This window comes from Benincasa hispida, chromosome 2 (genome assembly GCF_009727055.1).
Source record: "Benincasa hispida cultivar B227 chromosome 2, ASM972705v1, whole genome shotgun sequence".
Lineage (NCBI taxonomy): Eukaryota > Viridiplantae > Streptophyta > Magnoliopsida > Cucurbitales > Cucurbitaceae > Benincasa > Benincasa hispida.
Genome location: NC_052350.1, coordinates 31,513,549 through 31,528,421, shown reverse-complemented (window position 1 = coordinate 31,528,421; position 14,873 = coordinate 31,513,549). Strand labels below are relative to the sequence as shown.

Here is a 14,873-nt window from a genome sequence, read left to right as displayed (position 1 = left end):
TGCCCGCTTTTGACAAAGAAGCTAGATGTTGGAAGTTTTGAAAGGGTCGAGATGTTCTCCACAAACCAAAGTAGCTGCGATTTTGACAAGGAAATTTGCTATTTGGCTTCCACATCTTCAATGATTACTGAACCAGCTTGGATGAGGGCACAGAAGTGGTTGTCCTTAATTTTACAGCTGATGACTTCGACGGCTAAGTTAGGCTTGGAGGAGAGGGTCGATGGATGAGCCATGAGAGATAGATGAGCCGAGGGTCGCAGGTGAGGGTTGAGGTTGGAGGGAATAGGCAAAGCTTGGTCGGAGATGGAGAGAGGGTGGGGAGTTAGGTCGGAATAGGGTGCCAGAGGGAGGGAAGGGGAGAGGGGAGAGAGGAGAGAGGAGAGGATCCCACTCCAAATTACTTCTTCAATTTCCACAAGCACCACTGAATAGTCAAACGCAAAATCACAAACAAACTTTGAACACAAATGGGGTGGCTAAAAGGAAAAATCTGATTTTCTGTCTTCTAAAGGCATTGTCCACCAAAGCTTGTGTGCCTATACACCTCAACAGAATGAGGTGGCTAAAAGAAAAAATCGTCACCTTCTTGAGATTGCATGATCTCTCATGCTATCTACTTCACTTCCATCTTACTTATGGGGGGATGTAGTTTTGACTGCAACTCATCTTATTAATCGAATACCTTCCTGTGTCCTCCAACACCAAACCCCTCTTGAATGCCTCAAGGAGTCATACCCTACCAAGCAGCTTATGCCTGATGTTCCTCTTCGAGTTTTTGGGTGCACTGCCTTTGTCCATAGTCATGGCCCTAACCAAAATAAATTTGCCCCTCGTGCTCATAAATGTGTCTTCGTTGGGTATCCCCTTCACCAGCGAGGTTATAAATGTTTCCACCCTTCTTCCTGGAAATATTTCATCTCCATGGATGTAACGTTCCTTGAGGATAAACCATTCTTTCCCATTAGTCATCTTCAGGGGGAGAGTACTAATGAAGAGACTAATTGGTCCACATCTTCAGTCCCTGCTGACCTTCCTAAACTCCTTCACGAACCCATCCTGAGTGCCCATGACACCGTTCTACCCACTAAACAAGCCCCTTGGATAACCTACTACAGGGAGAATCTCATAAAGGAAATGGTGTCCCCTACTACTCCGTCAGTTCCGGTCCATGAATCTGAACCAATGCAAACTCAAGCTACTACTGGCCCTGGTAATACTAACTTGTGTGTCGAGGATGATATTGTTGATTTGGCTGAGAATTTTTTTATTTTTTTTTTTGGAAAAGGAAACAAGTCTTTTTATTTATATAATTAAATGAGACTAATGCTCAAAGTACAAGAGGTATGTACAAAGAGCATAAAACGTAAAATCTAAGGATCGGGAAGCGCATCCGGACATCTTAACTAGGTTGACACCCCCTTAGTGCCCTCATCATATCCTACAAACTAAACTCAATGAAAAAATTGTTCGATGCTATAATAGACCTTACAATGAATCAATTAAGATACAAAAAGACAGCTTTCAACCAAAACTTCTACAACAAAATACCAAAGAAGAAGAACAAACATTCTAGAACAAGATCACAATACGCTGTAAATCTGAATCCAAAGACTTCAAACTTCTGTCAATCTTCTTGTATGAAGCCCTCCAATTTAAGCTTATTTCTTGTAATGAGTAAGCAGCAAAGGTTTTAGAAAGAGAGCACCACAATAAAGCATAAAGCCTAGCAGCTTCAAAACGAGCAAACCAAGGAGTTTCCTTGTCTTGGAACACTTTTTGATTTCTTTCAAACCAAAGTTCAATGAGCAAAGCTTTTACTGCATTAATCCACAACATATTTGCAGTTTTCTTAAAGATTGGCCCCATAAGAATCTGCTACACATTATTCTTGAATTCATTATCGAAAACCCAAGAAATATTAAAGCATTCAAAAAGAGCTCTCCAACAGTTAGCATAGGCACAGTCAAAGAAAAAATGTTGTAGATCTTCCCCTTCTGTTTTGCATAGAACACATCAATTAGGAGATAAACAGTGATAAGACAGCTTCCATTGTAAAACAAAAGAACAATTAAGTGCCCCAAACAACATGATCCAAACTGTAATACTCACTCTCTGAGGACAGTTGGACTTCCTAAAGCTTTCTGTAGGCAATTATCAAGCGGGGAAGCCAAAGAAAGATGTTTGACCAATGATTTTACTGAGAAAGAATCACTCGGTACAAGAGACCAAGGACGTGTATCTTGGCAATCCTTTATCTCTTTCTTGGAAATAGTAATCAGCAAATTCTGAAATTCTATAATCTCTTCTTCTTTTAAGAGTCTTTTGAAAGTGATAGACCAAGAAGTGTGATGATCTCGATGATTCAAAACTGATCATTTGGGTTGAGAGCTATTCCAAACAAGGTCGGGAAACTAATCTTAAGAGGGATTTTGTTGATTTGGCTGAGAATGACAGGAATGATATGTTAGTTCCAAAAAATAACAAGGTTGCAAGCAGTGATGAGAATTCAACAGAAACACAAGAGGATGAGATTCTTCATCAAGTTGGAAAATGTAATCAAAATCCCATTACATATGAGGAATCAGACAAACTAAAAAGTTATGATCTCTCTCTTAACATACCCATTGCATTGAGAAAGGGCATCGGATCCTACACCAAGTACCCCATGTATAGTTGTATGTCTTACAGTAATCTGTCTTTTGGGTTCAGGGGCGTTCATTGCCAGCCTGGATACAGTAACAATACCGAAAAACATACATATGACTATGGAAATTCCTGAGTGGAAGACTGTCTTCATTGAAGAAATGAGAGCTCTTGAAAAGAATAATATGTGGGACCTTGTTGCTCTTCCTAAAAGGCATAAAACAGTTGGGTGCAAGTGGATGTTCACTCTGAAGTACAAATCAGATGGAACTCTAGACAGATACAAGGCCAGATTTGTAGCAAAAGGGTTTACTCAAACTTATGGGATAGATTATTCTGAGACTTTCTCCCCTATAGCGACGTTAAACACGGTTCGGGTCCGATGTATATGAGCCCCCCAAGTTTTGAAGCTCAGTTTGATCATCAGGTTTGTAAACTCAGGAAGTCTTTGTATGGCTTGAAACAGTCCTCGAGAGCGTGGTTCGATAGATTTACTACCTTTGTTAAGTCCCAAGGTTTCACTCAAGGACACTCTGATCACACGTTGTCAGTATCTAGGAAAATTGTTGTTCTAATTGTGTGTGTTGATGATATTGTCCTGTCAAGAGATGATGCTGCTAAGATCACCACGCTGAAAAAGAAAATGGCTTATGAGTTTGACATCAAAGATCTAGGGAATCTAAAGTATTTCCTTGGAATGGACGTGGCAAGATCAAGGGAAGGGATCGTTGTCTCACAACGGAAATACACTCTTGACCTGTTAAAAGAAACAAGTATGACTGGATGTAGACCTACTGACATTCCTATTGAATTCAATGCGAAATGAGGAGATTCTATTGACAAAGTTTCTATTGATAAAGAGAGGTATTAGCATCTAGTAGGAAAGCTGATTTACTTATCACTAGACCAGATATTTCCTATGTTGTCAGTGTTGTTAGTCAGTTTAGGCAAACAACCTACAAAGAACATATGGAAGCTGTGAATCGGATTCTGAGATATTTGAAAAGCTCACCAAGTAAAGGTTTGATGTTTAGAAAAATTGACAGAAAATGCATTGAGGCTTATACTGACTCTGATTGGGCAGGATCGGTTATTGACAGAAAGTCTACCTCTGGATATTGTACTTTTGTGAGGGGTAACCTAGTTACTTGGAGAAGTAAGAAGCAAAGTGTTGTTGCTAAAAGCAGTGTTGAAGCTGAATACAGAGCTATGAGTTTGGGAATCTGTGAATAAATCTGGTTGAAGAAAGTTTTGTTTGATCTACACCAAAACAGTGTTCTACCTATGAAGTTCAATTGTGATAATAAATCAGCTATAAGCATAGACAATAATCCTGTACAACGTGATAGAACGAAACATGTGGAGATTGACAAGCACTTTATAAAAGAGAAACTAGACAATTGCAGTATCTGTATTTCGTATATTCCATCTAGTCAACAAGTTGTTGATTTTCTCACCAAAGGGTTACTCTGGCAAAGTTTTTATTCATGTGTTAGTAAGTTGGGTCTGATTGACATCTACGCCGCAACTTGAAGGGGAATGTTGGAAATAAAGGGTTTTATTGATAGTTTATAGCCCTAAGGGTATTTTAGTATTTTACTTTACCCTAGGTTTATTTCCTTTTTTATTTTAGGGCTTGCTAGAGCCTATAAATCTGACTTCTATTGTAATTTCCATAGTGTGTTAAAAAATAATAAAAGAGACTCTCTATCATGGTTTTTTCTCCCTGTTCTAGGGTTTTCCACGTAAACCTAGTGTTCTCTATTTTCTATCTTCTAACAGATATGATATAAGAGCTTCTCCCTCATCTACTTTTTCATGAAAAGGACTAATTTTTATGGCTTCCTGATGCGTGGGCTAGATTATGGGATCTTTGGAGAGTGGAATAATAGTGTTTAGAGGTTTGGAGAGGGAACCTTTAGATGTTTTTCCCTTGTTAGATTTCATGTTTCTCTTTGAACTTTGGTTTTGAAGAGAATTTTTAATTATTCTATAGATTCTATTTTGAACAATTGCAGCCCTTTTCCCGCAGTAGCGCAACCAGAGGATGGAGGGGAAAAGAAAAAAGAAAAAACCAACAACAACAACTGCAGCTGCATTCCTTTAAAGGTCTTCCTTTTTAGGGGGGCTTTTCTTTTTCTATGTCATTGTATTCTTTCATTCATTCACAATGAAAGTTGTTGTCTCATCCAAAAACAAAAACAATACAAATATGATTGATGTCAAGAATTGTTTTTAAGGGGGTGGAAGGAAACATCATAGAGCCTTTTAAGGTTGGGTCTAATGAAGTGGCCTTATTGCACCTCCAATTTGGGGATGACACGATTCTGTTCTGCTCCGAGAAAGAAGATTCCTTCTTAATCCTTAATCATTTGGTGGAATTCTTTGAAGCCATGTCTGGTCATAAAATTAACAGGAGCAAGTGTCAAATTCTGGGGATTAACAATGACCAGGAGAAGATGGAGAGTTCGGGTGTGAGGTTGGTTTTTTTCCCTCTTCTTACCTTGGACTCCCCCGGGAGGTAATCCGAGGGCTATGTCGTTTTGGGATCCCATTACTGAGAAGATCCGAAAGAGGCTTTCTACATGGAAGAAAAGTTTCTTCTCCAAAGCAGGTAGGTTAATGTTGATCAGATCGGTGTTAAGTGGTATTCTTGTGTATTACTTTTCCCTTTTCCGAGCACCTAGTTCAATTTGCAAGGGCTTAAAAAAATTAATGAGGGACTTGTTTTGGGAAGGTGTGGATGAAGGGAAGGGTTCTCACTTGGTGAGCTAGGAGGCGATTGGGCATCCTGTGCATCAGGGGGGTTTGGAGATTGGTAATTTAAGGACTCGCAATAGAGCTCTGTTGGCTAAGTGGTTTTGGCGCTTCGCCCTTGAGCCCGAGGCTTTATGGCGTAGGATCATTGTGAGCAAGCACGGTAACCATCCTTTTGATTAGGTGGAGAAAGGGGTTAACGGCACACATCAGAATCCTTGGAAAGATATTTCGATCGAGCTTCCTACTTGTTCTCTTTTTGTTTGGTGTGTTGTGGGGGATGGTAAGGAAACGTACTTTTGGGAAGACTAGTGGGTGGGGGAAATTGCTCTCTCTTCTGTCTTTCCGCATCTTTATCATTTATCTGCCTTTAAAAACCGAACAGTCTCAGATTTCTTGATTTGGTATGAGAACTCTGTGTCTTTTTCTTTTGGGTTTCGCCGTCATTTGTCCAATAGGGAAACAGTGGAGGTTGCCTCTCTTCTTTCTCTTCTAGAAGGGTGCATATTTAGGGAGGGGAGATGGGATGTTCGTACTTGGAGTTTGAATCCTAATGAGGGATTTTCTTGTAAGTCTTTCTTCAGGATGTTATTGGATCCCTCTCCCTTAGAGGTGTGTGTTCAAAGTGATTTGGAGGATTAAGATACCTAAGAAAGTCAGGTTCTTTATTTGTTAAGTCTTGCTTGGTCGTGTAAACACTTTCGATAGGCTTGTTAGGAGAAGAACTTCACTGGTGGGACCTTTCTGTTGTATCCTTTGTCGGAAGATGGAAGAAGATCTGGATCATATCCTTTGGGACTGCCAGTATGCGAGGACTATATGGAGTTTCTTTTTGCAGGAGTTCGATGTGAGCATTGCTGGTCAGGGAGACATTCGTATGATGATCGAGGAGTTCCTTCTCCATCCACCTTTCTGAAAGAGAAGCCATTTTTTGTGGCTTGCTGGGGTGTCGGTTGTTTGGGATATTTGGGGGGAAAGGAATGATAGAGTGTTTGGAGGGAGGGACAGGGAACCTTGTGAGGTGTGGTCTTTGGTGAGATTTCATGTGTCCCTTTGGGCTTTGGGTTTGAAGTTGTTATGTAACTATTCTATTGGTAACATTTTACTTAGCTGGAACCCCTTCCTTTCGTTGGGGTTTTTCTTTGGTGTGCTTGTTTTTTATCGCCGCTGTATTCTTCCATTTTCTTTCTCAATGAAAGCAGTTGTTCTTATAAAAGAAAAAAAGGTTGTTACACTTGTAGAAAGAAGAAGAAAAAAATGTTACCTAGCCTACAAGTTTTCTGCAATAACACATTACCAATGCCATACAGATATTAACTTATCACATACATATGGACCGGTGAACTCTACACATCTTCACATAATATGATCGAGTTTTTGTTCCATGATGCTTACAAATAAAGATGTTCCCTATCAAGAAAATCAAATCCATGAACTGTAGTAATAAGATTACATGTGCAATAGGCAGTATCAAATACTTTCATAAAGCATTTTAACCTGTGGAAGTGCTTTAACACAGCTTCGATATGTATAAAGCACCGATGCCATCTCTTTACCCTCATGAATAAGAGCATTCTGCAAATGAGTAAGTAATATCAGCAAACAGCTTGATTGGAAACATCTTAAATAGATTAAGACATATCGTCAACAAGAAGTTACTCGATTCAATGTAAAGATTGTTCCAATATGCTTGAAGAGACTCGTTTCATTTTCCCAAAAAAAAAAATGCTTGGCGTCTTATCTTTTTTTTTTCTTTAAACTAAACTTCACTGAAGAAATGAAAAGAGGCTAATCCTCAAAATACAAGGAAACAAAAGGTAATAAAAACAAAAATACAAGAAAAATACAAAAGCAATGACATAAGGACTAAGCTAGAAAGACAAAGTCATTTGAATTTATATGCTCGGTTTCTTATCCAGAAATATATATATATATGTATGTATCTATCTATCTATGTATGCATGCATGCATGTATATATGTTCTGATTTTGGAAGTAGTGCTCCCTCCCCCTCAATGTGTAGTAGCTTGTCCTTGAGGAGTTAGGAGTTCCTAAATTATCTCCTTCTTCATTGCCCATTTTTTAATAGAATGTAGAACAGGATGTTGAAGGAGTTTAGCCTCTCGATGTGCTTACCTCTTAAGACAGATTCGATGACCAATATTTGAGGAGTAAAAGATTTTGGGGGAAAAACTATGATTTTTTAGTATTGTACAACTAGACTCTCCTTTGGCTCATTTGAAAAGAATCACCTTTTTGGGTTAATGTTACATTATGTGGCTTCTTGGTGTTGTTCAACTTCAAACCACAAGAAATTATTTTGTAATTATAGTCTTATAATTATATCTTTAGAATGCAAAGCATTTTTGTAAATCCTTGGGTGGGGTTTTTTTTCTCCCAGCTATTAGGTTGTTCTTTTTGTGATTAATACAAATTCTTGATTCTTATCCCAAAAATAATAAAATAAAAAAAATAATAATAAAGAAGTGGCATGCTCTATCCCATATCTTAAATTTACCCTCTGAGAGACAAGACAAGTTGGACATTTCCTAAAACGAATTTAATATTTCTATTGAAGCAAGTCAAATCCATATGAACTTTTTTTTGAAAAGGATACGACAGTTTTCATCAAGGGAATGAAAAGAGAGTAATACTCAAAATACAATGATACATAGAACAAAGAGTAGACAAACCAAGAAATAAATAGATAAATAGAACTGAAAAACCGAAAGTCAAAACAAACAATTACAAAAGAAAGATGAAAGCATTGAAAACCATTAAAATTCTTGTAAAGGGAACACCAAAAAGAAAATTTGAGCCGAGCCAAATTGAAACAAGCATAATGGAGCTTAACAGAAATCTGAAAGACATTTATTGTGGCAAAGTACTACCCATCTCTTGGTGTCTGGCCTGTTGTTCAGGGTGGATCTACTAGGTTTCTTGGCATTTTATTTCTCTAACTATTGATTTGATTGTCTCTCGCATTCGGATTCATGTTGGTAATAGGTCCCTTGGTTGGAATGTGGAATCCTTTGCAATGTTTTTCCTCATTTATTTCATCTTGCACTTCAACCTGATTTTTCAGTGGCAAATGCTTGGGCTGCTAAAACAGAGGCTTGGAATTTGTGTCTTCGCTGCAACCTTAATGATTTGGAGACTGTTGAATGGCTTCTTTGTCCCATATTTTATCATCAATCAGGTTGTGCTCCTTACCTGATTCTTGGTCCTCGTCATTGGACGCCTCTTTGTCCTTCTCTGTTAAATCCCTCCTTGATGTTTTGATTGGGGAGGCTAAGCCCCAATACGAGACCTTAATTTTGTTATTTGGAAAGATTTCCATCCCAAGAAGATTAAAATTTTCCTTTGGGCGCGATTAATACTGTTGATTGACGATCGTCTTCAGTGTCATATGCCTTATATGTCTCTCTCGCCTTCTTGGTGTTCTATGTGTCGGTGTAATTGTGAATCTTAAGATCACCTTTTTGTGATTGCCCTTTTGCTTCCCATTTTTAGCATATCGTCTTGACGGCTTTTGGTTGGTTCTCTGCCATGCTCAAACAGTATTTTTAATATTTTGGCATTTCTATTGCTTTTTGTGGGTGCAAGGATAACCAACCTTTTAATCTTTTTAGCCTGTCTTATTTAGTCTCCAATTGGAAGTGCTTCTTGTGATTGCCTTTTGGCTTTTGGGGTTTCCCCTCTTTCATTAAATCAATAAATGTTTCTTATCCACACACACAAAAATAAAATAAAATAAAACCACCACCCAGAGCATGACTTGAATTTGGTCAGAAGAGTTGGAGACTGAAGAATCCCTAGCTTGTTTTTTAAACCTCCAAAGGGGCTGCTGCAGAAGCTCATCATTAGCAAACTCAAACCACTTCAAAGGGGAGGCTAGCTGGAGGAAGGTGAGGAAGAGGAGTAGAAAGGATAGAGAATCGAGCATACCTTTTAAGATGCCAATACTTTTATAAGCTGCCATTTGTTTATTTGTAAGTTTTTTTTTTTTCTTTTACTTTTGGGACAAGGAATATTGCATAGATGGAAAGATCAAACTGCTCTCGGGAGTCAAAACCCAGATGTAATTTGATCCAATGTTCTCTCTCGGCCAAAAAGATGGGATCTGGTGCATTATGATGGTATGATTGCACCCATCTCGTCCAAAATGACTAAACCCTCAACATGTATGTCTATTCCAAAATTTATTGTCAAGTAGTGGTACAACCTAAGCACAACAATCGACCATCTCCTGTCTAACAGTGGCTGTATCTTCATGCAAACAAACCAAAAAGAAAGGAACTCCCAAAATTACAATAAACCAAATAAACAATGAAGAACAAAGTGCCCCGTGGAGAATCAAACACAATAATCTCAGAAGAAAACTCATGAAATCAAAGAGCCACTGAATGTTCATAGAAAAGAAAAAGGCTATTGTGTTATAAATTATCAAGTTTTAACTTTTGTTTCATATTTTAAAATATGAAAAGAAAAAAGAAAATAATCTTTTGAACAAGAAGCAAATTCAATTGATGAAAAAATATAAAAAGCTCAAGGATACAAACTTTATGGGGAGTCAAAAGAACAAAATACCTAGCCAACCAAAACAACAAACACTGGCGAAATCTCAAAAGAAAGCAAAACAGGCTCTCCAAGAACAAAAGGGCCCAAGCAAACAAAGACCCCAAAAAATGAAAGAAAAAATATCCACAAGGATAGCCACAGCCGCAGGGAACAAGCAACCAAGCACCATAGCCAACCAACAACCCCAAAGAATGTCCAATGAAAAACCATCAAACTGAAGGAAAAAAAAAAAAAAACAAAGGCAGAAATATCACCAAACCGAAGGAAAAAAACAACCGAAAGCAGAAAGACCACCAAAATGAAGGAAAAAACGAAAGCAGAGAGACCACCAAACTGAAGAAAAGAAACAACCAAAAGCAGAAAGACCACCATCGAAGCTATCAAAAGGGAACTCCAACTATAAAATGAATTGGCAGCCGAAAAACAGGAAGTTGCCACTAGAACCCCTCAGAAAATCAGAACTAATGTTTTAGTCGTTTAGGCTTTATCCCATGATAATTTTTTTAAGACAAATTATATGTGTGTGCGTGCGTGCGTGTGTGTATATATATATAAAGATAAAGTAAAAAAATTTAAAAATTTAAAAAGATTAAAAAATAAAAATAAAAAAACCCGGATTCTGCATCAAATTGAAATAGAACTCCTTTAGCAAAAGGAGAATGAAAGCAGAACGATGAACTTGGCTTAAGAGACCTGAAGAAGGCATTGGGTCCAAAACAATAGCTTAAAAGAGGGATGAACCGAAGGAAGAGGATTCCTACAGATCGGATTGCTCATCATCAATCAAAGAACAAAAACCATCTCCAAAGAAGTTTTCATCTTCTCTATAATTTTGATAATCAGTAAGCAGATTTTCTAAAACAAAGTTACAACCACTGAGAAAGGTCTCATTTAAAACTTCATCTCCATCATCCACTGAAGCTTGAATTAAATTTGCATGTGAATGTTCACATAGCAATGAATGAGACTTCTTAAACGCTTGAGACTCGCTTAAATATTCTAGGACATCCTCCACAAGCACTTGACTAACAAAACCAAAATAAAGGCCTCTTGGAAAGGCCATCCATGGGAACCAAAGAATCAGAATAACTCTCCTCAATAAATGAAAAGCTCCACATAAAAGTTTTTGTTCATAGATAAAAGAAAGTAATTTTTGTTCTTAGATAAAAGAATAAACTTTAAATACTTGACATGGATAGTAAACCAGCATACCAACTGATTGAGAGCTTTGGTGTCTTCTGCTAGGGATAGGCGATACGCGGAAACATCGCTATACTCTACAACAATTATTCTATATCAGTTATGCAAATAATGAATCATCTTATATTCAGAAATGCCTTTACAGAAAAACACAAAACATATTATAAAAAATGAATATTTAGAACAAAAGGAGAATGAGAGATCTTCTAACTGTAAACTCGAATAAAAAAAATCACAAAAATTAAAAATTAACTAAAAGTGTGAGCTTTGTGGATCATTACGAGTAACAATAATATCTAATGTGGCTCAATCGAGGACTTCATCCATCCATGGTTCATCTAAGAAGTCATTTGTTAATTTTGTAGTCGAGTTTGATAAATTTCAACAGTATTAAAATCATCAAAAGCATCTTCATCATCTGTGTACGCCTATTACAATGATTGTTGATTCAAGTAACATAAATTGTTGTCTTTTTTCTTCATCTACCTAATGATTCAGAGACTCTAGTGCTACTGATTATATGACAGGTAATTCCAATTTATTTCCACCCTTTTATCACCTACAATCCCTTGCCAATGTTACTTTAGCAAATGAATCAAAATATAATGTTCTTGGATTTGGCATAGTAAACCTCACCCCTCATCTCTTTCCTCTTCATGTGTTGTACATTTACTTCAATTCTCTTTTAACTTGATATTTGTTAGTAGACTCACTCGTGGCCTTAATTTTTATATCTCAATCTATACAGACTATTGATTGCTTCAAGATTATGACATGAGGAAGAATATTGGGAGAGGACATGAATATGGAGGACTTTATACTTTTGATCATCGAGTACCAAAAGTTATTGTGTTCTGGGTTTGTTTCTATTATTCATGTCCATTGTTGTCTAGATCATCCATCTCTCACAATGTTAAGAATGCCCTGCCCCAGACCCAGTTTCAAGATTCGTCTACAATAAATGGTTCCTAATGTCGGTTTTCCAAATTTCATTGTCTTAGTTCGAGATAGAGTCAATAGACGAGCAAGTTCTCCCTTTGAGTTTCATTGATTCTGATATTTCGTTGATTCCAGCTTTACTCTCAATCCATACTTAGTAATTGTCATTGAAAATACCATCGGCATAAATCCTCTATTCTGTTCGACTAAAAAGTTTCTAAAACAATCGTCCCGCATTTGAAGAATAGAAAAAGTTCAATTCAAAAGTAGGAATTCTTGTCAATGCGAAAATCATAGCCGTACTAAATCTAGATGCTCAATGTCCATATACAACTCTAGAAAATGGATACCTATTGGACTCTCAGTTGCGCCTCTCTCAGTTGACACCCAAACACCCGGTCCTTGCAACTCTGGCTGATCATCCTACATCAATTGAAGTCGGAAACTAAGAAATGCAAGCATTCAAAGTTCAGAAGTAAAACCCATGACAGAATTCTCATTTCTGACCAAAACATACTAAATTTAAAGCTAAACAACTGAAATAAGTCTCACGAAATGGATTAGTAGAGCATCGAAAGTCAAATGACCGCCAAAAATAAACAAATGGTGGTTTCTGAAAGTGGTGAAGCATTACCTCAAGGGAGAATGTGGACAACGCAGCAATGGCTTCTTCGACGGGAACAGCCATTAAGGAGTAAAACAAAGAGAGATCTAGAAAGCGGTCGCGTTTAAGATCATATGTATAGCATAGAATCTCGGTCGAAACCGTTCTGCTTCGGTAAACTCACTTTCTTCTTCGTCTCGTTTCGCTGTTGGTTTCTTTGTTTTTACTCCAAAATTTCAGTTGAGTGAGTGCGGTAGGCAGAAATGGAAATTGTGCTTGATGTAGTCGTCGAAAATTAAATCTATTTCAATTAGATTTTTTATAATAATTTGCATTTTAAGTATAATGGTTGAATTTTTTACCCAATTTTTAAAATGGTTGAATTTTTTACTAAATTTTTAAAATAAAAATGTGTTGTTAGTATTATGAATATTATAATAGAAAATGGAGGTCCATTACTTAGTGTCTCAAAGTCATGTGTTACCATTCATGTTTGTTGTCCATGTAATTCCACATGCACTTGTCACTTTGCCTATAAATACTGACATTTGGTGGATCTTAAGAACACACCAACATTGGTGAGAATTCCAATTCCACCAATTTCCATATTATCCAATTTTATGATTTTGGTTATTATATATTTTAATTATTTTATTTTATAATTTTAGTTTTTATTTATTTATTATTATTATATTATATTTTTCATATATGTATTCCCGTTGTGCTCCTCAATTTTCATAACACGAACTCCTGTCGTTTTCTTCTAAAGGTAGGTCCTAAAGGTATGTCGGATTTTTCCTCTTCGTTATAATTAATAAATTTAATGTTATTTTGCATGTTCAATATCAATTAAATTTCTAACATAAATACAATATTTTATGATAGTGCTGCCATGACAAATCTCACATAATTAAAAATTATCATCTTTGATATTAACGACAATAATTATTTGTCATGGGTACTTGACACAAAAATCCACCTAGATGCTATGAATCTTGTGGAGATTATTAAAGAATGAAATATGACATTCAGTCAGGACAAAGCAAAAGTTATGATTTTCCTTCGTCATCATATCCATGAGGGATTGAAAATAGAGTATCCTACAATAAAAGATCCTCGTATCTTATGGAAAAATTTAAAAGAAAGGTATGATTATCAAATAACAGTTATTCTTCCTAAAGCTCGTTATGAGTGGATGCACTTGAGGCTACAAAATTTCAAATCAGTAAGTGATTACAACTCCGCATTATTTAAAATCAGTTCAAGATTGTTGTTATGTGAAGAGAAAATTGTTGATGCTGATATATTAGATAATACATTTTCTACACTTCATGTCTCGAATATACTCCTGTAGCAGCAATATTGGGAGAAATGTTTTAAACAGTATTATGAATTAATTTTATGTCTTCTCGTGGTCAAACAAAATAACGAGTTATTGATGAAGAATCATGAATCTCGACCAACTGAAACAACACCATTCCCTGAAGTGAATTATATGAATTTTAATTAATTGTGTCGAGGTTGTGGTTGCGGTCGAGGTCGTGACCGTGGCAAAGGAAAAAATTATTATTATTTTCGTGGTGGTCGATCTAATCATTTAAATTTTAAAAGAACCACACAAAATGATAATCACAAAAGGAAAGCCCCACAAGATAAAAGTTCAAAGAGTGTTGAAAATAAGTGCTTCCGATGTGGAATGACTGGGCATTGGTCACGTACCTATCGTACATCAAAACACTTAGCTAATCTCTATCAAACCATACCAAGATAGTGACATATTTAGCCCATCTCATATGACAATTTTGGATATGGCAGATTTATTTGAATCTCCTGAAGAGAATATTGGCACGGTTGGTGGCACATCAAGTGTTTCTTTTGACTTTGAGAATATCTAGACTTAATGTTATTGTTTTCTTTTATCTATCTTCATGTTTTTTTTTAGTAACTTTGTATATTTTTGTTGGATTTAATGTCCCAAAACTCGTAGTTTGTAAATTAATAAACATATTCGATTTTGTTTTTCCATAAAGTTGTTATTGAAATTGTAATCTTGAATCCAATAAACTAAGGTCCCGAGGCTATTTAATGTAATTTGAACTTATGTAGTGACATAAATGTGGATCAAGCTCAAATATATAGCCAAAATGGTC

At 36.5% G+C, this 14,873-nt stretch overlaps 1 protein-coding gene across 1 annotated transcript in view; it reads right to left on the bottom strand.

The window, feature by feature from the left end:
- The window catches only part of LOC120070894 (protein PIR), a 90,310-nt gene extending 77,324 nt beyond the window's left edge, over positions 1 to 12,986 (bottom strand). The window contains exons 1-4 of the mRNA XM_039022792.1: positions 12,754 to 12,986; positions 12,470 to 12,542; positions 11,193 to 11,257; positions 6,898 to 6,975 (exon numbers count right to left, since the gene is read on the bottom strand). Of these exons, the coding sequence (XP_038878720.1) occupies positions 6,898 to 6,975; positions 11,193 to 11,257; positions 12,470 to 12,542; positions 12,754 to 12,807 (270 nt within the window). The 5' untranslated portion in view covers positions 12,808 to 12,986. The remainder of the gene's footprint in view (positions 1 to 6,897; positions 6,976 to 11,192; positions 11,258 to 12,469; positions 12,543 to 12,753) is intronic.
- Between the last annotated feature and the right edge of the window lie 1,887 nt (positions 12,987 to 14,873).